The sequence below is a fragment of the Piliocolobus tephrosceles genome, chromosome 10, assembly GCF_002776525.5.
Source record: "Piliocolobus tephrosceles isolate RC106 chromosome 10, ASM277652v3, whole genome shotgun sequence".
NCBI lineage: Eukaryota > Metazoa > Chordata > Mammalia > Primates > Cercopithecidae > Piliocolobus > Piliocolobus tephrosceles.
Window position 1 is genome coordinate 48,531,383 of NC_045443.1, and position 25,883 is coordinate 48,557,265.

The 25,883-nt window shown below is 47.9% G+C and overlaps 2 protein-coding genes across 3 annotated transcripts in view; both read right to left on the minus strand.

Moving 5' to 3' along the window:
* BIN2 (bridging integrator 2) overlaps window positions 1-1,606 on the minus strand; it is a 42,253-nt gene extending 40,647 nt beyond the window's left edge. Inside the window, exon 1 of one of the 2 annotated variants that reach the window (XM_023211089.2) lies at window positions 1,374-1,606. In XM_023211089.2, coding sequence (XP_023066857.1) covers window positions 1,374-1,454 — 81 coding nt within the window. In that variant the 5' untranslated portion in view covers window positions 1,455-1,606. The remainder of the gene's footprint in view (window positions 1-1,373) is intronic. The other variant, XM_026454682.2, reaches the window with a different exon arrangement.
* A 4,481-nt stretch (window positions 1,607-6,087) lies between these two features.
* Window positions 6,088-25,637, minus strand: CELA1 (chymotrypsin like elastase 1). The gene is made up of 8 exons (XM_023211088.1): window positions 25,598-25,637; window positions 24,815-24,897; window positions 22,760-22,860; window positions 21,569-21,694; window positions 19,965-20,101; window positions 18,595-18,740; window positions 7,520-7,669; window positions 6,088-6,105 (listed from the first exon to the last, which is right to left on the minus strand). Exons 1-8 carry the CDS (start codon window positions 25,635-25,637, stop codon window positions 6,088-6,090), a joined length of 801 nt encoding a protein of 266 aa, XP_023066856.1.
* Between the last annotated feature and the right edge of the window lie 246 nt (window positions 25,638-25,883).

Below are 25,883 nucleotides of genomic sequence, written 5' to 3' on the forward strand. Positions count from 1 at the left end.
TGGCCTTCACTACCTCCAGTACCTCCTGCTCGTTCACACTGTTTCTAGCTAGACCTTCCCATAGCCCCTGCTCTCAGGTCTACCAGATTTGTAAGCCTTTTTGAAACTAGGATCAAGGTGAAGTTAGGGTAAGTGAAGTAACAAAGTCTGGCAACACAAACTCTTTCCCTTTTCTTCCTCTCTTTCACATGACCTCAAATGACAGAAAAAAAAACCTCCCTTCCACTGTGGTCTCTTAAAGTCAGGAGCTACATCTATATTCCATCAGTTTTCTGCTGATAAATCAACTCTGGAGAGCTGGTTGCCTTTAAGCCTTCCCAGGGCTCAAACCAGTGCTCCACCTTTAGAAGATAATAGGGATATTTCAGTTGTTAAGCAGAGCTGTTCATCCAAATGCTTCTAAGTCCATCAGCTCTTAGAAAACCAAAACTTCTCCGTTGTAGAAGGTGGGTAGGCTTAATAAAGAGAGAGAGAAAAAAAGGCAAACCGAAACTCTATCTCAGGTCCTTCTTGTCTCTCTTCCCCCGCTCTTTCTTCTGGCTGACATGTCTTCCCAAACCGCCTTGTCTACTAGAGGGTTGGTAGGTGGAGAGCAGAGGTTCAGGTTAGAAGCAAAGAAAATATTCTGGACAGGTAGAAACAAAAATGCCATCAAAATGTGTAGAGAATGTCCCCATGATCTAGATTGCCAAGCAAGTAATAGATAGGCTATCTAAATGCCAGTTCTGGGGCAGGGCTACCTGGCACTAACCAAGGACACACTCTGAACACAGATGTGGTTCATCACCCTGGGAGTTGTACTCCCCAACGCCAAAGGAAGGGTACAAGAAGCAGATTTGGGCTTCTGCTTACATCAGCCGAAACACCACCCAGAGGCCAGGCAGAGAGAGGTAGGGGGAGAACTATGCAAGACTATTCCAGCCTTCGGTGGGGGGTGCACGCTGGCATCCCGCTGCATCGCTGTCTTTGGGGAAATTGCCCTCTGAGGAAAATTACCCTTCAATTTCATCAACTGTCAAATACCAATTTTGGATTGCTAGCACAAAACTTGATACAAAGGTGGCCACGCCGTCACTTCCTTTCTTTCACCTTTTCTGGGTCAGCCTGAGGGTTGTCGAAGGTTCTGCCAGAGACTTGTCTCCCCAGCTTCCCTCATCCTTGCCCAAGATCAGGTGGCGGTCTCCGACCTCTCTCCCATCTGCCAGTTTTCATGGAAGCCCACTCCTCGCTTCCGTTTTCCTGGGAGAGCGGGAGACCCTTCTCGTCAGCCCAGGCCCTTCGGGGCCCCTGAGCGCCCTGCCCACCCCTCCTGCCCGCCTGGGCTAGGCCTCGGCTCCTGTGGGCCAGATAAACGGCGAGGCCCGGCCACCTACCTTCTCCTGGGCCCTGCTGAACTTCTTCTGCACCTGCTTGGCGAAGAGGCCGGCCGCGCCGCCCGCCTTGCCCTCTGCCATCGTGCCGGCTCCCCGGGGGCCGCCGCCCTAGCCCAGCGCCCTGTGGTTTTCTGAGGCCCCCGAGGAGGAAGTGCGGGCTCCCGGCATGCCTCGCATCCGGCCCTGAGCCACTTCAGGCCGCCCCTGGCCAGCAATGAGGCCCGCCCCGCGGCCCACCACTGTCAGCCGGAGTGGGCCGGCTCGGAGGGGCAGGGGCAGGGGCAGGGGCAGGGGCGGGGGCGGGGCCTGCCCTCAGGCAGCGCTCGCTCGAAGCCAGCTTCCGAGCTCCAGCCCCTGCCAAAAGCCTCGGCCTCACTGAACCAGATCCTCAGCGGTGGGCCCAAACTCATTCGCTCCGGAAAGCCAGTTCCCTTCACGCCGAGCACTGGAAAGTAACTGCAACCGCAGGGTAGAAAATGGTGTGGGTTCCACTCAGCGAGAGGACGTACCCTATCGAAAACACATTTAGGTTCTGTCAGTATGCATGCGAGGCCGCCATGTAAAGTGCGTTTCTTGTTCTAGGTGGCGGTGCAGGCGCTAAGCCTGGAACTGGTAGGGATGAAGTGCAGAAAGCGGTCAGGACACCCGATCCTGCCTTGAAAGAGAGAAACAGGCCAGACTGACGCAGTGGTTCACGCATGTAATCCCAGCACTTTGGGAGGCCGAGGCGGGTGGATCGCCTGAGGTCAGGAGACCAGCCTGACCAATACGGTGAAACCCTGTCTCTACGAAAAATACAAAAATTAACTGGGCGTGGTGGCGCACGCCTGTAGTCCCAGCTACTCGAGAGGCTGATACAGGAGAATTGTTTGAACCCGGGAGGCAGAGGTTGCAGTGAGCCGAAATCGCGGCACTGCACTCCAGCCTGGGCGACAGAGCGACACTCCGTGTGAATAAAAAAGAAAAAAAGAAAAAAAAGAAAGGGAGGACCAACAAAGCTGGAGATAGAAATAGGGTAGGGGGCTAGTTCTTAGGCAAGGGAATGATCGCATTGAAAAAAGGCTGAGGAGGATAGTATGGACGCCCGTGCCGGGGATGAAGAGCAAGTTTTTCTAGTTGGAGTACAGTGTACTGGATGGATGCAGAATGTGAGATGTGAACACAGACAGATTGTGCAAATTGGGGTGGGGCTGTTGAGATGACAACTATTGTTTCTCTAGGGAGAAGTTCTCCAAAACATTCCTCCCTGACCTGTTTGAGGGGATTGCTGGAGATTAGGACACTAGGCGTGGAGGAACCACGTACTCAGATTTTACGGTGCAGGTAAAATTTCCTCAAGGAAGGGAAGAAGGTCAAAATAACACTTCCTAAAGAGTGGAGGGGGAAGCTGGGGGCCTGACAGAAAATTAGAGGCCCTTGTATGCTATTGTGTTGCTCTTCTTTCTCCAAAACAGTCATTACTGCACTCAAGATCAACTGTGTAGCAGGCATTGCTGGGTGTTCTGAAACCAAGGATGAATAAAATGCAATCCCTGACCTTAAGATGCTTAATAAAGTCTGGCCAGGCACCATGTCTCACACCTGTAATCCCGACACTTTAGGAGGCCAGGGCAGGCAGATTGCTTGAGTCCAGGAGTTTGAAACTAGCCTGGGCAACAGCAAGACCTTGTCTCTGCTAAAAATACAAAAATTAATTGGGCATGGTGGCACACACCTGTATTCCCAGCTATCATGGAGGCCGAGGTGGTAGGATCACCCGAACCAAGGGAGGTAGAGACTGCAGTGAACCCTGATGGTGCCGCTGCAGTGAGCCCTGATGGTGCCACAAATAAATATTAATAAATACAAATAAGTATATAAATAAAGATGCTTAAAGTCTGGAGGTGGAGATAGGTAGGTAATCAGGTGATTATAATGTAATGTGCTTAATTCATTTGTAGAGATGGATACAAAATTTTCTGGCAATAGGTGATTAGGGTTTGTTTGTTTGTTTGGAGACAGGGTCTTGCTTTGTTGCCCAGGCTGGAGTGCAGCAGTGCCATCAGGGCTCACTGCAGCCTCTACCTCCCAGGCCCAAGTGATCCTCTCACCTCAGCCTTTGGAGTAGCTGGGACTAAGGTGCATGCACACCACCACTCCTGGCTACCCAGGCTGATCTGGAACTCTTGAGCTCAAGCAATCCACCTGCCTCAGCCTCCCAAAGTGCTGGGATTACAGGTATGAACCATTGTGCCCTGCCAGGCGATTAGGGTTTATTCTGGATGTTAGCTTTGGTGATGCCCTGGAAGGGTGACGAAAATGGAATGTCTTGATGTTGGATGGGGAGAAGTGGGGAGAAGCATGGAGAATAGCAGTACTGCAGGAACACTGAGGGTAGATGGCAATGCTCACAGGTGTGTCACTGGCAGAAGGAGGCCAATACCTGTGTCCCTGCCAGGACTACATGGCATCCTCAGCAATGCAACCCAGCCACTGTCTCCTAAGAAACTCTGTTTAGTGCCAATATCTTGCAAACTGAAATTGATGGTCTCCAAATTATGTAGTGTTAGAGAAGAAACAACCTTTAGAAGTTAATTAGATAGGGAAATTGAGTCACAGAAAGGGCTGACGACTTGCCCACAGTCACCCAGCTCCTCAGTGGTGGAACTGTGATGGCAACAGACTCAGCCTCTTATAGCACACGGAGTATTCTAGAGGCCTCTGCTGAGCCTGCCAATTCCAGGGTCTGCCTCAGCCAGTTTCTCCTTCTGTAATGTTTAATATCCTAGTCCTTTTTGTCTGGTCTTCAGTGATTGACATGAAAAACTGCTTCTCATCCTTTTTAGCCTTCCCCTTTCAGTTCCCCCTTTGCTTTCTCATAGGCCACTCTAACAGACTGAGCCCTGGCCAGGATACAGCAGAATTATCAGTTTCCCAGTTCTCTGTGGTTTATAGAACCCTGGATCCGGTTGCCTATTTTAGTCCCAGCCTTGAAGTGCTGATTCACACTTAGCTTGAGGCCCTATGTTGTTGTCGCCTCTTCCTTTCTGTTCTGCCTCTTCCCCTCAACCCTTTCCTTTCTTTGTTTAGTATTTTCTCTTCTGTCCTTTTTTCTATTCTTAGCTCTCCAGTCTCCTTTTTTTTTTTTTTTTTTTTTTTTGAGACAGAATCTCACTCTGTTGCCCAGGCTGGAATGCAGTGGTGCAATCTTGGCTCACTGCAGCCTCCACCTCCCAGGCCCAAGCAATTTTCTCCAGTCTCCTTTCTAATTTGTCACTTTCTTAGTCTGCTGGTATCTGCCCTGCCTCCTAATCTTACACTTCTATCTCTGGTGTATCCTAGTAGTTGCCATCATCCGGAAACTTGGAGTGGGCACTCGTTTTAGGCACTAAAGGGGGTAACAAAAGAAGGATGAACCCACGGTCTACCTGGGAAAGTTAGGGCACATTCAGTCACTCAGGAACTTTTTTTGTTTGTTTGTTTTGAGACAAGAGTCTTGCTTTGTTGCCCAGGCTAGAGTGCAGTGGCACGATCTCGGCTCACTGCAACCTCCGCTTCCTGGATTCAAGTTTTCCTGCCTCAGCCTCTTGAGTAGCTGGGATTACAGGTGCCTGCCACTACGCCCAGCTAATTTTTGTATTTTTAGTAGAGATAGGGATTCACCATCTTGGCCAGGCTGGTCTCGAACTCCTGACCTCGTGATCCACCCACCTCTGCCTCCCAAAGTACTGGGATTACAGGTGTGAGCCACCGCAACCGGCCCACTCGGGAACCTTTTTTTTTTTTGAGATGGTCTTTCGCTCTTGTTGCCCAGACTGGAGTGCAATGGTGCAATCTTGGCTCAGTGCAACCTCCACCTCCCGGGTTCAAGCGATTCTCCTGCCTCAGCCTCCTGAGTAGCTGGAATTATAGGCGCCCACCACCACACCCAGCTAATTTTTGTATTTTTTTTAGTAGAGACGGGGTTTCACTATATTGGCCAGGCTGGTCACGAACTCCTGACCTCAGGTGATCCACCCACCTCAGCCTCCCAAAGTGCTGGGATTACAGGCTTGAGCCACCGCATCCAGCCCACTCGGGAACTTTTTAAAGCACTCTGTGCCTTCAAATATAGTAAATGTCCACAGGAATAGGGCAGATGGACAGATTAGTGGATAGGTAGATCCTAAAGTAACCCAAAATGTATAACATAAAACTACTCCCACTGGGTTTGTGTTGTGGACTGGTAGAGGTAGCAGCAAAGGGAAGACCCTGCCCACAGATGTGGTGAAATACAGCTTGGATCCTATAACTGCGTTTCTTCTAAATCAGTGGTCCCCAACTTTTTTGGCACCAGGGACCAGTTTCATGGAAGACAATTTTCCACGAACCAGGGTGGGGGATGGTTTCGAGATGATTCAAGGGCATTGTATTTATTGTGTACATTATAATATATAGTGAACTAATTTACAACTCACTATAATGTAGAATCAGTGGGAGCCCTGAGCTTGTTTTCCTGCAGCTAGACGGTCCTGTCTGGAGGTGATGGGAGACAGTGACTGATGATCAGGCATAGGGACCCTTGCTCTGGAGGGCTTAATTACAAATAGACACAGTATGATAATGTATATCCAGTTTTATTTGCTTTTTTATCAAGGGCTCAATAGTCTTTTAGAATGTTTTTTACTTGATGATCGCAAGTCCTGTTGCAGATCTAAGAACTATTTTGGGAAGGTCATTGGACTCAGGAAAATGTTCAGTTGGAGGCAATGGTCTGAAGGAAAGACAGTTATGTCCACAGTCAGTAACTCCTGCCTACCTCCTTTCTTATTTCCTCAGGGTTCCAAGTTAAGTATGGTTTTGTACTGGGTTTATGGGAAGTTGACAGGGTGTGGAGGACAGGGCGGCAGGAAGTCAGCCTCAACTGTGATAGGACAGCTCAGTGTTATAGGTACATACCCAGAACACAGTGGCAAAGACAGACCTTAAAATGGCTGTGAGCCGGCCGGGCGCGGTGGCTCAAGCCTGTAATCCTAGCACTTTGGGAGGCCGAGACGGGTGGATCACAAGGTCAGGGGATCGAGACCACCCTGGCTAATACGGTGAAACCCCGTCTCTACTAAAGAATACAAAAAACTAGCCGGGCGACGAGGCGGGCGTCTGTAGTCCCAGCTACTTGGGAGGCGGAGGCAGGAGAATGGCGTAAACCTGGGAGGAGGAGCTTGCAGTGAGCTGAGATCCGGCCACCGCACTCCAGCCTGGGCGAGAGAGCCAGACTCCGTCTCAAAAAAAAAAAAAAAAAAAAAAAATGGCTGTGAGCCAAGATTAATACATAAGGCTCCAGAATGTGTTTGAAGGGTGGAGGGCACAGTGACATGTGTTGTGTGGCCTTTCTACCAGGTCAGTGTAGGCAGAGCCTCACCTAACTCTCAAGCATTATTTAAGGTGGTAAAACCTTTCAAAAATTAGAGTAGGCTTGGCGCTGTGGCGCTGTGGCTCATGCCTGTAATCCCAGCACTTTGGGTGGCAGGTGGATCACCTGAGGTCAGGAGTTCAAGACCAGCCTGACCTACATGGTGAAACCCAATCTCTACTAAAAATACAAAAAAAAAAAAAAATTTAGCCAGGTGTGGTGGTACATGCCTATAATCCCAACTACTTTGGGAGGCTGAGGCAGGAGAATCACTTGAACCCAGGAGGCAGAGGCTGCAGTGAGCCGAGATTAAGCCACTGCACTCCAGCCTGGGTGACAGACTGAGACTCCGTCTCAAACAAAAAGTTAGAGCAAATTATCCTAATGTCCTTAGAAAGACCTTGTGGGAGAGGAAGTCGGTGCCTCCTTCCCTTGCCTAGGAGTACGCAGGCCTTTCAGAACCTGTTTTTCCCTGGGCTTCGACTTAGAAAGGCACTGATATGTGCCTGGTTCAGATTTGATGTTGCCACTGTCTTACCCTAAGCAATAAATAATACAGTAAAGTCTGCTCTGTGCGTATGTGGAGGGGAGGGAATTCAGGATGGCAGCATTATTGAGGGAAAGTATGCTATGGAAGGAAGAGAAGGGAGTAAACACATGAATGTAGTAAGGAAGATGACGGCTTGCCCAGTCCATCCAACTTTTGTTCCCCAACCCAGCCAGTGTGTGAGTCTCCAGGTGACCCCATTTCAACCCATCATTTGAGAGGACTCACTTTATTTATCCAGGAAATGTAAGCAGAGACCCGGGTGAAGACTGTAGGCTTCTTGGAAACATTACAACCCTGCTTGGACACAAAGCTGGTCACTCCATGGACAGAATACTTGCCATTCACCAAGCAATGGAGGGGACCCCCAGAATCACCCTGCAGGGAGGAGAAACAGAGTCCTGACACTCCAGATCTTTGGGCTTTTGCTTGCACTCCCCCCGCCCTGTGTCTCTGGTTGTGAAATTCTGTACAGTTTTAAAGCTCCAATGCAAATCTCCACTTCCTTCATGTCCCCACAATCAAAATGAATCTCTTCTTCCTTTCTAAACAACCACAATACTTCTTCTCTTTTGCTGCACTTCTTTCATGTTCTGCCTTGTATTTTGGTTTCATAATTTGTTTCTGCCTCCCACACATGTCTATGAGCTTCCTGAGACAAAAACTCTTACCAAGATCTTTCCTCTCCACAATGCTAGCATAGAACTTTAAACATCTAAAGTTCAGTTGCTTTTATTGGCTTAAATTGAACTTGGGGTGGCAAAAATAGGGCATTCTAATAATTTCTTTATCCCCAGCATTTACACCAATGGATATAATTAGACCAAGTATTTAGACTTGGTAGTCAACACATGCTAAACTAAACTGGAATGAAGAGGAAAGTGATGTATTGGGTTAGTGCTCAATCGGGAACCTGGGTTTATGGAGTATGATCTTGCCTCCCTTCTTACTCAGCTTCCAGAATGCCAGGTCCATAATGCCACACATAAAACGGGAAGATACTTCTCTGGAAAAACTGAACAGCCCGCCGGGCACAGTGGCTCACGCCTGTAATCCCAGCACTTTGGGAGGCCGAGGCAGGTGGATCACGTGGTCAGGAGATTGAGACCATCTTGAATAACACGGTGAAACCCTGTCTCTACTAAAAATAAAAAATAAAAACAATTAGCCGGGCGTGGTGGCAGGCACCTGTAGTCCCAGCTACTCAGGAGGCTAAGACAGAAGAATGGCATGAACCTGGGAGGCGGAGCTTGTAGTGAGCCAAGATCGCGCCACTGCACTCTAGGCTGGGCGACAGAGTGAGACTCTTGTCTCAAAAAACAAAACAAAACAAAACTGAACAGCCCAAGAGGAAAGACCTGAAGATACTGACATTGGAGGTCCTCCACGAAAGTGGCCTAGCCAGATCGTCTGACAGAGAATCCACTATTGATGAACCCCATCTGAGGCTCAGAGCTACCAATCAGCCCACCCATTCTAGATAAAAATACCACCCCCAGTCTGAAAAAAGCAGATGGTTAAGGATCACTAAACATCTAAAGAATGCCTCTAATATAAAAATAAAGATTGAAACAAAGAAACAAGGAGCTAAATAAAAAATGAAGGCAACCAAGAAATAAAACCATCACTAATAGGCCAGGCACGGTGGCTCACACCTGTAATCCCAGCACTTTGGGAGGCTGAGGTGGGCAGATCACCTGAGATCAGGAGTTCAAGACCAGCCTGGCCAACATAGTGAAACCCCATCTCTACTAAAAATACAAAAATTGGCCGGGCCTAGTGGCACATGCCTGTAATCCCAGCTACTCAGGAGGCTGAGGCAGGAGAATCGCTTGAACCCAGGAGCTGGAGATTGCAATGAGCTGAGATTGTATCACTGCACTCCAGCCTGGGCGACAGAGCAAGACTCCATCTCAAACAAAACAAAACAAAAAACACGACTAATATGCATCCATGATAGAAGAATGGCATACTACTAAACAGAACATTCAGACAGCAAAAAGAGCCTTTGGAAATTATAAATTTGATAGATTTAGAAATGATAGACTAGAAGACTTGGAATATAAGGTAGAATAAACAAGACATAGAGAAAATAAGAGGACCAGCTTAGGAGGTAAACATGTGAATGACAGAAATTCTAGAAAGAGAAAAGAAAATAGAGTGGGAGGAAATCAACAAATAAACAACATTTTCTGGATCAAAGGTCTGGAGTTTCCAGGAAAACCCACCCATTAAGTGTCCCTCACAATGAATGCAAATAGATCCACATAGACCACTAGGTCAAGAGAAGATGATACAGGTCACTTAACAAATTAGTGGAGAGTGTGTGGGGTTGAATTAATGAAAAATTGACTATATTAAGCAAATAAAAAAGATACTTATTAACAGGGAAAATTGAAAAGTTGTGCAGTGAGGGCTGACCATGGTGGTTTAGGACTGTAATCCCAGCACTTCGGGAGACTGAGGCAGGAGCACTGCTTAAGCTGAAGCCAGGAGTTTGAGACAAGCCTGGGCTACAAAGCGAGACCCCCATCTCTATAAAAAATTTTTTTTAAATCAGCTGAGTGTGGTGGCATGTGCCTGTCTTCCTGGCTACTCAGGAGACTGAGGTGGGAGGATTTCTTGAGCCCAGAAATTCAAGGCTGCAGTGAGCTGTGATTGTCTACTACTATACTCCAGTCTGGGTGACAGAGTAAGATCCTGTCTCAAAAAAAAAAAAAAAAAAAAAAAAAGTTATGCAGCAAATGAAAAGTAAACCTAGAATATATTACATGATTTTGTTGTAAATAGTATTTTGTATAATCATAGTAAATACCGAATGTTGATCTAACCAAAATATTTTGAGAGGTTGAGGTGGTGATCAGAAAATGTCATGCTTGGAGGGCAGGTATATGTATATAAAAAATGGAGAGAATCACATCTGCCATAATGTCTGAACTGAAAAATAGCAGTGTAAGTATGTAATTTTAAAGATATAGATGTAGACACCAAAAGAATCAGCTGAAGAGTTGAAAGTGGCCTCCCGTGGGATGGGAGAACTAGAGTAGCTATTCTTTTCCATTATTGAGCTCCATAATCTTATTTGCCAACTTAACCTACAATAAAAAGTAAAACTTGGGGCCAGGTGTGGTGGCTTACACCTGTAATCCCAGCACTTTGGGAGGCCGAGGTGGGCGGATCACGTGAGGCTAGGAGTTTGAGACCAGCCTGGCCAACATAACGAAACCCCGACTCTACTAAAAATACAAAAAAAATTAGCCAGGTATGGTGCCTATCATCTCAGCTACTGAGGAGGCTGAGGCACAAGAACCCAGGAGGAGGAGGTTGCAGTGAGCTGAGATTACCCCACTGTACTCCAGCCTGGGCGACAGAACAAGACTCTGTCTCAAAAACAAACAAAAGTAAAACTTAAAAAAAAAAAAACTAGGGAAAATTTCAAATTGGGATAATTCTGTATGTGTGTTTGTTTTGTTTTGAGACGGGAGTCTCGCTCTGTCACCCAGGCTGGAGTGCAGTAGTGCCATTTCGGCTCACTGCAACCACCACCTCCCGGGTTCAAGTGATTCTCCTGCCTCGCCCTCCAGAGTAGCTGGGACTACAGACGTGTGGTCCCATGCCCCGTTAAATTTTTTTTTTTTTTTTTTGAGACGGAGTTTCACTCTTGTTGCCCAGGCTGGAGTGTAATGGCACAATCTCAGCTCACTGCAACCTCCACCTCCCAGGTTCAAGAAATTCTCCTGCCTCAGCCTCCCAAGTAGCTGGGATTACAGGCATAAGCCACCACACCCGGCTAAATTTTGTATTTTTAGTAGAGACGGGGTTTCCCCATGTTGGTCAGACTGGTCTTGAACTCTTGACCTCAGGTGATCCATCCCCTGTGGCCTCCTAAAGTGCTGGGATTACAGACATGAGCCACTGAGCCTGACTTTTTTTTTTTTTTTTTAAAGACAGAGCCTCTGCCCAGGCTGGAGAGCAGTGGTATGATCATAGCTCACCGCACTCTCAATCTCAGCTCAAGCAGTCCTCCCACTTCAGTATCCCAAGTAGCTGGGACCACAGTGTGCGCCACCTTGCCTGGCTAATTTTTTAAATTTTTGCAGAGACAGGGTCTCCCTATGTTGCTGAGGCTAATCTCTAACTACTGAGTTTAAGTGATCCTCCCACCTCAGCCTCCCAAAGTGCTGGGATTATAGGCATGAGCCACCGTGCCCAGCCAGGGGTAATTATTTTAAAGTGGAGCTACCTGTACTCGACCCTAACTGCTATTTAGGAAAGGATGTTTTTTTTAGATTATTGTACTCAAAACAAAACAGTCTCTTCCACCTAAATTCTATTAGGGATTCGAGAGTATTTCAGGGGCTAGAGGAATGATAGATAAATGAATTGTATATAATACTACTGTCTTGTACTAATTGACCTGAAAAGAGACCAAGCCTCTGGAGAGCTGGAGGGTGGGGCTGAGGATTTTAGAGCAGAAGGAATAGTTGGAAGAGAACTCAGTAGGGATGGGCTGATTGAAATGGGAGATTCTAAGTGAATCCAGTCTGAGGAGAAGGGTTGGAGACCCAGAACTCTGAAAGCCCAGAAGACACAGTATTTGAGAAACTCCAGTGGGGAGAGACCTGCCTCTGAGAATTGTCAATTTGGAGTGGCAGCCAGAAGAAAAATACTCGTTTTTTAGAGCTCAGGGCTTATGGGAGAGCACAGCCATATGTATTCACTCAGAAAGGTTAAACCTTAGGAAGTTATAGGTGAAGCTGGCTGATGAGGGCCTAGAAGAGGTTGCATTATGCATTAGTCTCTCTATTTTACCCCTTATTTCCAGGTAGAGTCCCTGGGATACAGAACTTTTAAATGTTAATACCAGGAAAGTCTAGGGCAAACTAGGATGAATTGGCTAGTTTATTTCCATTGTTCTTTACACTCATACACCCAAAAAACTTTTTAATCCTTTTTTTTTTTTTTGAGACGGAGTCTTGCTTTGTCGCCCAGGTTGGAGTGCAGTGGCGCGATCTCGGATCACTGCAAACTCTGCCTCCCGGGTTCACACCATTCTCCTTCCTCAGCCTCCCTAGTAGCTGAGACTGCAGGCACCCGCCACCACGCCTGGCTAATTTTTTGTATTTTTAGTAGAGACAGGGTTTTACCATGTTAGCCAGGATGGTCTCGATCTCCCAACCTTGTGATCTGCCCACCTTGGCCTCCCAAAGCACTGGGATTACAGGCATCAGCGACGGCGCCTGGCCTAACCCTTTCATTTTATAGTTTCAGCCAGCCTGCCAGCCTCCTGCTAGCTTCTCTTTCTCCTCTATCTAGTTTGGACCTTGCAGTTGATCTGTAATCCTGTCCTTTTACCCCAATCATACAGGAAATTGTCTTTGAGTAAAACAGAGTGAATCATATACCCATGTGGTCATAGTCTGGTCTCCAAACAACCAATCAGCAATATCTTGGAAGACAATCCTCCCATTCACATTAACTATTCCAGACCCATACAACCCTGTCCCCTTCATTTTCAGCAGTCAAATTGACTCCTCCTAGTTCATGAGTAACTACAAGCAATAATGTAGAACACCTGCCAATGTTCGGCTACCTTTTCTGCAAAAATCCTGCAAACTGTTCCATGTCTGTGTCCACATCTGGTATCCCTCTTCCTGTTCAGAGCCAGCTCCATCTGTGCTCTTAGTTCCATATCTTTCTTCTCCTGTGGGATCTTGTGCCATCCATTATTATTATTACCTCTCTCTGACTACAGGATTCTTTCCTTTCTGCCTATTTATTTATTTATTTTTTTTTTTTTTTTTTTTTTTTTTTGAGGCGGAGTCTTGCTCTGTCGCCCGGACTGGAGTGCAGTGGCCGGATCTCAGCTCACTGCAAGCTCCGCCTCCCAGGTTTACGCCATTCTCCTGCCTCAGCCTCCCGAGTAGCTGAGACTACAGGCGCCCGCCACCTCGCCCGGCTAGTTTTTTTTTTTTAGTAGAGACGGGGTTTCACCGTGTTAGCCAGGATGGTCTTGATCTCCTGACCTCGTGATCCGCCCGTCTCGGCCTCCCAAAGTGCTGGGATTACAGGCTTGAGCCACCGCGCCCGGCCCTTTCTGCCTATTTATGCACTCAGTTTTCTTTTCTCTTTTCTTTTTTGGGACGGAGTCTCACTCTGTCGCCCAGGCTGGAGTACAGTGGCGCGATCTCGGCTCACTGCAAGCTCTGCCTCCTAGGTTCAAGCAATTCTCCTGCCTCAGCCTCCTGAGTAGCTGGGATTACAGGCACGTGCCACCATGCCTGGCCAATTTTTTGTATTTTTAGTAGAGACAGGGTTTCACCATGCTGGCCAGGCTGGTCTCGGACTCCTGACCTTGTGATCCGCCTGCCACGGCCTCCCAAAGCACTGGGATTACAGGTGTGAGCCACTGCGCCCGGCCAATTTTTTTCTCTTAGAAGATCCATTCCCTCCTTGACTTGCTGTCCTTAAAGCTACCAGACATTTTTGTTCTCCCTTTTTTTTTGTCCTCTTTTGAGACAGGGTCTCACTCTGGTCCCAGGCTGGAGTGCAGTGGTGCGATCATAGCTCACTGCAGCCTCGAACTCCTCGGCTCAAGTGATCTTTCCACCTCAGCCTTCCAAGTAGCTGGGCACTCCACCACATCCAGCTAATTTTTTTTTTTTTTGAGACAGAGTCTTGCTCTGTTGCTCAGGCTGGAGTGCAGTGGCACAATCTCTGCTCACTGCAAGCTCCACCTCCAGGGTTCATGACATTCTCCTGCCTCAGCCTCCCCAGCAGCTGGGACTACAGGCGTCTGCCACCACGCCCGGCTAATTTTTCGTATTTCAGTAGAGACGGGGTTTCACCGTGTTAGCCAGGATGGTCTCGATCTCCTGACTTCATGATCTGCCCATCTCGGCCTCTCAAAGTGCTGGGATTACAGGCATGAGCCACTGTACCTTGCCTAATTTTTAAAATTTTGTAGAGATGAAGTCTCCCTATGTTTCCCAGGGTGGTCTCTAACTCCTGGGCTCAAGTGATCCTCCTACCTCAATCTGCCAAAATCTTGGGATTATAGGCATGAGCCACTACACCTGGCCAGTTATATTTCTTATTGCCTCTTTATTCCTTACCCTTCAGACAAGCTTCTGCCCTCACCACTCCACTGAAACTGCTCTTGCCAAGGTTACAATTGCCAGAGTGGCCACTTTCAGCTCTTATCTACTGTGGCTTCTGGGTGAATTGTATATTATGTGATATCTGTAAGTACTTCCTGAGATTTCATAATACCCTTATTACCAGATTTTTATCTTACATCTACTTCTCCTTTCTTAGATCCTAGTTGTTTCTTTGTCCTCCACCTATCCCTGAAACACTCAAGTATTTATGTTCTGACAGTTCTTTCCCAACCCACTGCTCTTTTCTCATTCAACAGTTTTTCCCTGGGATGGGATCTGATTTGTTCTCAGTGGGTATCTTTAGCCCAGTTCTTCCCCGAGGCCCCACTCTTTCTATCTAATTTCTTGGCCAGGCGTGGTGGCTCATGCCTGTAATCCCAGCACTTTGGGAGGCTGAGGTCAGGAGTTCAAGACTTAGCCTGGCCAACATGGGGAAATCCCATCTCTGCTAAAAATACAAAAAATAGCCAGGCATGGTGGCACATGTCTGTAATCCCAGCTACTCAGGAGCCTGAGGTAGTAGACTCACTTGAGCCCATGAGACAGAGGTGGCAATGAGCTGAGATAGCGCTACTGCACTCCAGCCTGAGGGTGAGAGAGGGAGACTCAAACACAAACAAACAAACAAACAAACAAAAGACAACAAATTTCTTACCAGTTGCTATACCTGAATTTCAGGTATAGATCTCAGACAAAGCTTGTCCGGAACCAGACTCATCATCTTCTCTCTCAAACTCTGTAAATCTTGTCTCAGGGCAACAATGCCCTCCCCCAAATCACTTAAACCAGATGCTTGACTGTTGTTCGAGATCCTACTCCTTCCCTCCTCCGGTTCCTGTCACCACTGCCTTAATTCAGGCCCTCAAACTTCTTGCCTAGATCATTGCAATAGCCCTCTAAGCAATCTCCCTGCCTTTCTTGCCTTCTTCAAAAACATGCCTAAAGAACACTTCTAAAAGGTGAATCTGGTTGTACTAGTCCCCTGTTCAGAAGTCTTCGATGGCTTCCCAATGCCCAAGAGATAAGGTTCATGTCCCCAAGCCTGGCATTTGAAGCCCTGACTTGTACGGCTCTTGCTTGCCTCTCTAGTCTTGCCTCTTGACATTTCCTAGTATGGTGGTAGCTTCTATTCTAGCCCAGGGGTCGGCAAACCTCTTCTGTTAAGGGCCAAATAGTACATATTTCAGGCTTTGCAGGCCATACAGTCTTGGTTGCAACTACTTTGTGTTGTAGTACAAAAGCAGCCATAGGCTGGGCATAGTGCCTCACGCCTATAATCCCCATACTCTAGAAGGCCAAGGCAGGAGGATTGCTTGAGGCCAGGAGTTCAAGACCAGCCCGGGCATCATAGTGAGACCTTGTCACTACCAAAAACAAAACAAAATTAGCTGGCTGTGATGGCATGTGAATGTGATCCTAGCTGCTTGGGAGGCTGAGGTGGGAGGACCATTTGAGCCCAGGAAGTTGAGGCTGCAGTGAGCCAAGATGGCACCACTGCACTCCAGCCAGAGTGATGGAGCAAGACCTTATCTCTTCAAAAAAAAAAAGCAGCCATAAACAGTTTGTAAATGAGCAACTGTGACTGTGTTCCAATGAAATGTTATTTATGGGCACTGAAATTGTATATATTTTTCATGTGTCATGACATATTATTATTCTGATTTTTTTTCCTTGCCATTAATAAATGTAATAATCCCAGCCTGGACAACATGGTGAAACCCTGTCTCTACAAAAAACACAAAAAATTAGCTGGGTGTGGTGGTGTGTGCCTGTAGTCCCAGCTACTAGGGAGGCTGAGGTGGGAAAATCACTTGAGCCCAGGAGGCAGAGGTTGCAGTGAACCATGATGGTACAACTGCACTCCAGCCTGGGCAACACAGTGAGACCCTGTCTCAAAACAAACAAACAAACAAAATATATATATATATATATACACAGGAGAGAGAGAGAGAGCGCGCCAGGCGCGGTAGCTCACGCCTGTAATCCCAGCACTTTGGGAGGCAGAGGCAAGTGGATCACGAGGTCAGGAGTCCGAGACCAGCCAGTTCGAGACCAGCCTGGCCAACATGGTGAAATCCTGTCTCTACTAAAAATACAAAAATTAGCTGGACGTGGTGGTGCGTGCCTGTAATCCCAGCTACTCAGGAGGCTGAGGCAGGAGAATTGCTTGAACCTGGGAGGCAGAGGTTTCAGTGAGCTGAGATTGCGCCACTGTACTCCAGCCTGGGTGACAGAGTAAGACTCCATCTCAGGAAAAAAAAAATACATACACACACACACACGCACATATATATATATATAAATAGAAATGTAATAACTGTTCTAAGCTCATGGGTCATACAAAGCAAGCAGGGAGCTAGATTTGCCTTGTGGACCTCCAGCGTCTGCTCTACTGTAGCCTTAGGGAATGCCCCATAATTCTGTATGTACTCTAGGTTGTTTCTTGGCCCCCTGCCTTTATTCATGCTGTTCCCTCCCTCTGAATGTCTTTTCTCCTTTTTGCCTGGCCTATTCCTGTTTACCCCTCAGGACCCGCTACAGATTCTACTTTCTTGGGGAAGGCAGGTCTTTTCTAGCCCCAGTAGGTAGAGGTAAGTACCTACCCTTGGGCTTCCGTATCATCCGTGCACATCCTGATTATTAACACTTAACCACATTGTGTTACAATGTTTTATTGTATGTCTGTGCCTCTAGTTCCTTTACTTGACACTGTTTGATCCATCTTTGTATCCTCAGCAGTTAGCACAATGCCTGGCATATAATAGATACATAATGAACAGTTGTTAAACTGCATTAAGAAATCTAGGGTGGGGCATGGTGGCTCATGCCTGTATTCCCAGCACTTTGGGAGGCCGAGGTGGGAGGATCACTTGAGCCCTGGAGTCTGAGACCAGCCTGGGCCACAAAGCAAGACCCTATCTCTATCTTAAAATAATAATAATAAAACTTAAAAAGAGAAATCTGTAAGATGGTTTATGGCTGATTGATCTTGTCAAAATAGAGGAAGGTTCTATTTGTTATATATAAGCTATTATAAAATTATTTTGTGCACTTTCCCCTATCAAACTCACCTGTACGTACCGCCAGAAATATCACTGGGATAAAGGGACGGTGGTGGAGGAAGTGCAAGAGAATTTGGACTGATGGGTGAGGGGAGGCAGGGTACTGCTTATACACCATCATGACCACCTCTCCAGGCTCGGTCCATCGCTTCCTTAAAAAATCTAGGTAACAGGCCGGGCGCGGTGGCTCAAGCCTGTAATCCCAGCACTTTGGGAGGCCGAGATGGGCGGATCACGAGGTCAGGAAATCGAGACCATCCTGGCTAACCCGGTGAAACCCCGTCTCTACTAAAAAATACAAAAAACTAGCCGGGCGAGGTGGCGGGCGCCTGTAGTCCCAGCCACTCGGGAGGCTGAGGCAGGAGAATGGCCTGAACCCAGGAGGCGGAGCTTGCAGTGAGCTGAGATCCGGCCACTGCACTCCAGCCTGGGCGACAGAGCCAGACTCCGTCTCAAAAAAAAAAAAAAAATCTAGGTAACAAATTCTAAGAACACACACATCGGCCGGGCACGGTGGCTCAAGCCTGTAATCCCAGCACTTTGGGAGGCCGAGACGGGCGGATCACGAGGTCAGGAGATCATCCTGGCTAACCTGGTGAAACCCCGTCTCTACTAAAAATACAAAAACTAGCTGGGCGAGGTGGCGGGCGCCTGTAGTCTCAGCTACTCGGGAGGCTGAGGCAGGAGAATGGCGTAAACCCGGGAGGCAGAGCTTGCAGTGAGCTGAGATCCGGCCACTGCACTCCAGTCGGGGCGACAGAGCAAGACTCTGCCTCAAAAAAAAAAAAAAAAAGAACACACACATATACCAACAACAACATAAAAATGTTGGGCCACGTACAAACTTTGAAGTGAGGGCATTGAGCGAGATCAATTTTAACGTTCTTTTCAACTTTGAGTTTCTGTGTGTATAGAGTTACCAGCACAGAATCATTCTCACTTAGACGCCAGAGTAGAAAATTGAGTCTGTGTAGGACTAAGAGTAAGTGTGGAATATGGAGGTGAGGAAGAGGGGTGGAGGGATAGGCAGAGAGTGGTGGGACCTGGGGTGGGACTTCTGACACCCCCTGCAAGTGTTCACCTGGCATCCGGAGTGAACTCCATCTCCACCAGCACACACCATGGTGTTCTTCACAGTGGAGCCCCAGTAGGAGGAGCTGGAGCAGATGGCGTAGTCCACAGAGGGCAGGTAAGCCTGCTGCAGGGTCTGGGCCAGCTCCCCATTGGCTGAACAGGACACATAGCATTGGCGGTCAGCTCCAAATGTTGTCCAGTGGAAAAACCTTCCACCCTTGCCACACCTTCCCAAACTCTCGTGAAAGCTGAACTCAGGGCAAACTCCTTCTGTCTGCCTGTTGCATGTGGTGGATCCTTCTGTCTTCTCTCTTTATATAGCTGCACAGGACCCTTCCCTCAGGGAGGCGGCCTTGCTTACTGTACCTAGGCTCCAAGTCACCAACCCTACTCCTGCTTCTTTCCACTCGTGGATAACTTAGTTGCACTATGGAATGGCCTTATTTGTGGATGATTTATCTGTCTGTTCCGTTTCCTCCTGCAGGCTCCATGGAGCAGAACTGGGATTGTGCATGCTTGTTTCCATTTCTTTTTTGAGATGGAGTTTCACTCTTGTTGCCCAGGCTGGTGTGCAATGGAGCAATCTCGGCTCACACAACCTCTGCCTCCTAAATTCAGGCAATTCTCCTGCCTCAGCCTGCCGAGTAGCTGGGATTACAGGCATGCACCACCATGCCTGCCTGATTGTGAATTTTTAGTAGAGTTGGGGTTTCTCCATGTTGGTCAGGCTTAAGTGATCCTCCTTCCTCAGCCTCCTGAGTACCTGGGACTACAGACTCATGCCACCACGCTCAGCTAAGGATCCTTAATTTCTTTGGACCTTGGTTTCCTCATGTATAAAATGAAGGGCTGTCTGGGAGCAGTGGCACATGCCTGTAATCCCAGCACTTTGGGAGGCTGAGGTGGGAGGATTTCTTAAGCTCAGGAGTTTGCGGCCAGCCTAGGCAATATAGTGAGATCCCATCTCTACAAGAAAATTTAAAAATTAGCTGAGTGTGGTGGTACATGCCTATAGTCCCAGCTACTCAGGAGGCTGAGGTGGGAGGATCACTTAAGCCTAGGAAGTAGAGGTTGCAGCCTGGGTGACAGAGTGAAACCCTGTCTCTAAATAAATAAATAAATTTTTAAAATGAGGGGCTGGTAACAAAAAAAATTATATGTGGTAAAGTTTTTTTTTTGTTCTAAGAGTCCATGAATCTGTCAAGTATTTCACAGCCCATTCTTAGCTTGATATAATGCATCAGTTACTGTATCTATGGTTCCTTTAGCTCCTGATCTCTGGCCATAAGCACCTAGGACCACAGAAAAAGGTGCCTTAGAAGCTCAGCTATGTAATCAAGATCCCCGTGGTGGATTGTGCCAATGTAGGCAACTTACTCTTGGTCCTGCCCCAGCCTGTGATGTAGCAGGGACTGTCGTTAGCCAGGATGGCTCCCTCCTGGGGCAGAACACCCAGCTGGACATTGCTATTGAGGGTAACGCTCTGGGCCAGGCGCAACAGGGCGATGTCATAGCTGCAGGAGAAAAGGAGACTGCTCACTCATGGGATCAGCTCTTCCCTGAGGTCAGCATATATACTAGGCCTCTTTAAGCCTTTGTATCCCTGTGCAATTGGAAAGTGACAATTTTGAAGAAGGACGGGGCTCACTTGCTAAACCTCAAACTAGAGCAATTACAAGTGAACAGGTAAACATTCTATGTTTAACAGCAGCATCTGCTGGTGGGACATTGGTATTGCAGCCTAGCTCTGACCTTTGCAACGCAGGAAGTTGAGAATGGGGGAATCTAAAGGAGCAGAGTGGCGTGATCTTGGTGGCAGAGTTCTCAAACAAGAAAAATGTAAAAGGCTGAGTGGCTCTACAAGCTCAGCAGAATATCCCAATTCCTTGAACCCATCCCCACCTCCACATGCTATAGAATTGACCAACATTTTAATGATTTATTTTCCAGAAGTTTACAACTCAACTTGAAATTTTCCCGTGTAAGATTCACTTTAGGAAATTTACTTATGCTGATGGAGTCTATTCTTTTCTTTTTTTTTTTTTTTTTGAGACGGAGTCTCACTCTGTCACCCAGGCTGGAGTGCAGTGGCCAGATCTCGGCTCACTGCAAGCTCCACCTCCTGGGTTTTTGCCATTCTCCTGCCTCAGCCTCCCAGAGTAGCTGTGACTACAGGCACCCGCAACCTCGCCCGGCTAGTTTTTTTGTATTTTTTTTTTGGTAGAGACGGGGTTTCACCGTGTTAGCCAGGATGGTCTCGATCTCCTGACCTCGTGATCCGCCCGTCTCGGCCTCCCAAAGTGCTGGGATTACAGGCTTGAGCCACCGCGCCCTGCTGGAGTCTATTCTATAATGTGAATAATAAATAATGATAAAACCCCTCATAGAAACAGAACATTAAAATCCAATCCTAAAGGTCTTCAAAGATTCTCAAGCCCTCCAGAACCTCAATTCTCTTATGAGACAGAGTCTCACTCTGTCATCCAGGCTGGAAGTACAGTGGCGCGACCTCAGCTCACTGCAACCTCTGCCTCCTGGGTTCAGGCGATTCTTGTGTAATCAAGTGATTACAGGCGGTGCCACCACGCCTGGCTAATTTTTTTTTTTTTTTTTCATATTTTTAGGAGAGACAGGGTTTCACTATGTTGTCAGGCTGGTCTCGAACTCCTGACCTCAGGTGATCCGCCTGCCTTGGCCTCCCAAAGTGTTGGGATTATAGGCATGACCCACCGTGCCTGGCCCAGAACCTAAATTCTCAAAGTTCTCCCGGATGAATGAGCCAGCTCATTGCTCCCTCTAGGACATGGTGCCCTCTCTCAGGCTCAGTTGGGCTCCTTAACTAAAGGCCAGGCCAGGAATCATTTTCCAGGCTTCAGGCCATGCAGTCCCTCTAGCTCTCTGAAAGAACAGGTGAAGGCAGCCAGTTGTTGGCTAGTCAGGCCTCACCACCCAGCCCAGGGCCAGCTTGGACTTGCTCCTACCCAGCAGCCACGTTATTGCTGTCCCAGGATGGATGCACCACGATCTGCTGTACACTCACGTACTGCTCGGTGCCATCGTTCTGGCTCAGGTTATGGTCTCCAACCACCACGCGGAAAGTCTTCGGGCTGGTGTGAGAGAAGGAAGCCTTGAGTCATCCAGGGGACTCAAACTTTCTCTTTCCCCCACTTAGAGAAAAGTTGGAAAACCATCCTTTTATTATTACTATTATTATTAAAGAAATTTTTTTTTTTTTTTTTTTTTTTTTAAGAGATGGGGTTTTGCTGTGTTGCCCAGGCTGGCTTCAAACTCCCAGGCTCAAGTGATCCTCCCACCGCAGCTTCCCTAGTAGCTGGGACTACAGGTGTGAGCCACTGTGCCCAGGTTTTGTTTCTTATTTTAGGACAGGAATCCATCTTACCTGATCCAGGTAGAGGAGGGATATAAGACTCTCCAAAATGAGAAAGTAACAAGCTTTCATTCCCTAATTGACTAACTTGTGGAAGTGAAAAAAACTACCATCATCTTTCATTTTCTCAGTTTAACATCATAGGCTGAATATCTTGTAACCTGGGAGAGGTGTAGTGCGCATAAATGAAATAATGGCTCTCAGCCACCAGTATTTTGAAGGAAGCATAGACTTCTAGGCTAGTCATTTTTAAAGTGTGGTTCCTGGGCCAGCAGCATGAACATCACCTGGAAACTTGTTAGAAATGCAAATTCTCAGGCCTCACCCTGGACCGACCAAATCAGAAACTGCTGGGTGGGGCCCAGCAATGTGTGCCTTCCAGGTGATTCTGACACATGCTGAAGTATGAAAACCATTGCCCAAGACAAATAGGAAAAAACAGTCACCAGTCAGATGTTGACTAAGCACTTACATATTTACTCAATCCTCACAACATTTCTACAGAGTAAATGTTCTTAGCCCATTTTAGAGATAGGAGATTGGGGGCATAGTTGCCCAAGGCTATATAGCTAGAATTTGGTGGAGCAAGATTTGAATTTGAGCTTCCCTGGCTCCAAAATTTGTACTTTCACCATACTACCTCCCTGCAGGCCCTGAACAGGAAAGGGGCCACTGCCCAGTCCCTGAAATGCTGTCCAGAGAGGGCAAAGTTATGTTATCCTTCAGAAGGGTCAGCCCCTTCCCCTTCCAGGGACCCAGGAAAGCTCGTCTTTGTTTTTCTTACGAATCCACGCAGTGAGCAGCTGTCATCACCCAGTTCTGTCTGATGAGGGTCCCTCCGCAGGTGTGATACCAGGAACCTCCAGATAGGTACTGGAGGGAAATCTAGATGGGGAGGAAAAAAAGAAGGGATAGGTTGGTGTTTCTCAAAAGGTTTTGCCCCAGGTCGGACGCAGTGGCTTATGCCAGTAATCCCAGCACTTTGGAAAGCTGTGGCGGGAGGATCAGTTGAGCCTAGGAGCTGGAGACCAGCCTGGGCAACATAGTGAGATCTCACTTCTACATCAAAAATAATTAAATATAAAAGACTTTGCCTCAAACTACATGTCACCTCCTTAAAGTCCTGCTGTCCTTCAAAACATTCTTTTTCTGGGCTAGGGATGGCAAATAGGTTTCATCTGACCTGCCAATTACTACTAATTGGTTGGTAGTGGCCACCTGGAGTATGGCATTGATAAGGGGTGTGTAGATGCTTCTGGGGTCAGCAGGAAGGGATGCTCCATCATTTGGTGATGTTTGCTGTGTACGTGAATGAGGCGTAAAGGCACACAGTGTATTTGGCATTCTCTCTCTAGGTTGTTGCAATGGACCTAGAACCCATTGCAACTCCTTTTTTGGAACTCCTTCTACCTCTGTTCTCCCTTAAAGAGGAACTGTAGGCCGGGCACCATGGCTTACGCCTGTAATCCCAGCACTTTGGGAGGCCAAAGTGGGTGGATCACGAGGACAGGAGATTGAGGCCATCCTGGCCAACATGGTGAAACCCCATCTGTACTAAAAATGCAAAAGTTCATCGGGCATGGTGGCACGTGCCTGTAGTCCCAGCTACTCGGGAGGCTGAGGCAGGAGAATCGCTTGAACCCAGGAGGTGGAGGTTGCAGTGAGCCAATATCGCGCCACTGCACTCCAGCCTGGTGACAGAGCGAGACCCCATCTGCCCCCCTGCTGCCCCCACCAAAAAAAAAAAAAAAAAAGAGGAACTATAGCCAAAGATTTGCTCCATCACCTAAGCCCCACAGGCTTAGGTCTCCAGAGCTCTACCTTCAGTGTTTTCAAGACATCTCCTGAATCCCCACTTCAGGGAATACTTAGAAATACCAATGGGAGGTCAGGCGCGGTGGCTCACGCCTGTAATCCCAGCACTTTGGGAGGCTGAGGTGTGCGGATCACGTGAGGTCAGGAGTTTGAGACCAGCTGGCCAACATGGTGAAACCCCATCTCTACTAAAAATACAAAAATTAGCTGGGCCTGGTGACAGGCACCTGTAATCGCAGCTACTCAGGAGGCTGATGCAGGAGAATCGCTTGAACCCAGGAGGCAGAGGTTGCAGTGAACTGAGATCATGCCATTGCACTCTAGCCTGGGCAATGAGAGTGAAACTCCATCTCAAAGAAAAACAAAAGAAAGAAATACCAATGGGATGTTCATTTTTATCAGTTCATGTCTCTTCCTCTAGCACCTCATATTATGTAATAGCTCTACTCCTGAAAACTGGGGCTCAGACTTTTATAAGCTAAAACTCTGGTTGCAGTGATATCCTCTCAAAGTGTGGATCTTCGTCACTTAATTTGCCAGGTTTACGTGTTTAGATCGCTTAAATCAGGGCCCAGCTGCCCTGTTAGGAAAGTGGAAACTCTAAATAGCCAACTAAGTCGCATGCTGTGTGTGTGTGTGCACACGTGCAAGCATTGTGACACACACAGTGTGGCAATGTGGAGTGGTGTGCATGTGAGTTTCAAGGTATGTGGAGTCCAAGGTGTGTGTCTGGCACCCAGTCTTTCTTGCCTGGCACAAGTGCTGTCGCTGGGAATACAAATGTATCTTGTGTTTGAGTGTGTGCCTTGAAGAGGGAGTGTGGTTGGTGTATAAATCCCCTCCTCCAAGCCCTTTTGCATTTAGAAAACCACCTAAGCCTGATCCCATTCATATTTAAAATCTAGAACCTAGACAGTTGGAGAGCTGCTTGTTGATAGGGACATGCACAAACACACATGATACCTTTTGTCATGCACTGCGCTCTTATTTGGGTGGAAGTGTGGGGCTGGGAAGGAACACCCACCTGAGAGGGCCATGAATTCCTCCCAGCCTCAGTCCCTCCCACTACGCGGGCGTTGGTTTCCGGAAAGTCCTGGGTGCTGTGTCCTTTGTGGGGCAGAAGAAAAGTGAGTGATGACTAAGCGTGGGGTCAGCCAGGGGTAGGGGTGGGGGGTGGCGGTTGTGTTTCGAGGAATGTTAGCCTTGTCTGCAAATTCACAGCTCCTCTCTAATGAATGAGGGGCCCAGCTGTGGGTTCTCTGAGCTCCTTTTGAAAGCAGGGGTGCCTGGGTGCCTCCTGTTTCCCCCGGGTGTTCCCAGAACTCTGGCATGCTATGAAGGACCTCTCTCAAACCACAAGACTAGGCCCCAGAGGCTCCTTGTGGTCTCCTCCTTGCTCAAGATCACCTTTGGCCTGAAGAGACCCCCCCATTCTTTGACCCCCCCCAGCCCCCTAATGCTTTGGCAGGATTCTCCAGGGTGCAGGGCCTGCAGTGTACACCCCAGCCAGGCACCTGCTGAGGAAGCGCTCCTGTCAATGGGGGTGGTGGGGAAGCCCAGGGACCCACCCCACTACCAGAAGGGGCTTCTCTCTGCTTTGTGGCCCAGGGACCTGCCACCCAGAGGGTCCTGAACAGCCAGTGGCCCTGACCTTTTCTATCTTGGCCTCCAGGAGAGTAAAGGACTCTGCAGGCAGAGTGTCCCACCTGCCCTGGGACAGGGTGCTGGCCTGGGCTTAGGGAAGTTTTGCTGACCCTCCTGCCCAAGTCCCCCTCCTTGTAGACCTCAGGCCACATGATCCACTTACCATAAAGGACCAGGGTTGCGAACACCAGGAAGTGCAGCATGTTGCCGACGGACTAGGCCACTGCCCTCTTGCTTGGACCAAGCCCTCTTTACGCTCCTCTTAGCAGCAGCTTTGCTGACCGTCTTCTTGCCAACTGGCAGGGCTGAGGGTGCAAGGCAGGGAAAATCACAGGTGACATGGAAATACAAATAAAATATTTCTTTTCAAGTAAACTAATGTATCTGTTATTCAGACAGAACAAGGCCAGAGCTGAATTAATCATCTGCTTTTAATTGAAAAGTAGCCA

What these genes read in the sequence shown, in the direction of transcription:
- CELA1 (XM_023211088.1), bottom strand. Translation starts at nt 25,637, where the DNA reads ATGCTGCACTTCCTGGTGTTCGCAACCCTGGTCCTTTATG. An exon ending in GGAATTCATGGCCCTCTCAG is followed by an intron (nt 22,861 to 24,814) that starts GTGGGTGTTCCT and finishes CTCCCCATCTAG; the next exon opens with ATTTCCCTCCAGTACCTATC. An exon ending in GAGTTCACTCCGGATGCCAG is followed by an intron (nt 7,670 to 18,594) that starts GTGAACACTTGC and finishes TCCTCCCTGCAG; the next exon opens with GGTGATTCTGGGGGTCCCCT.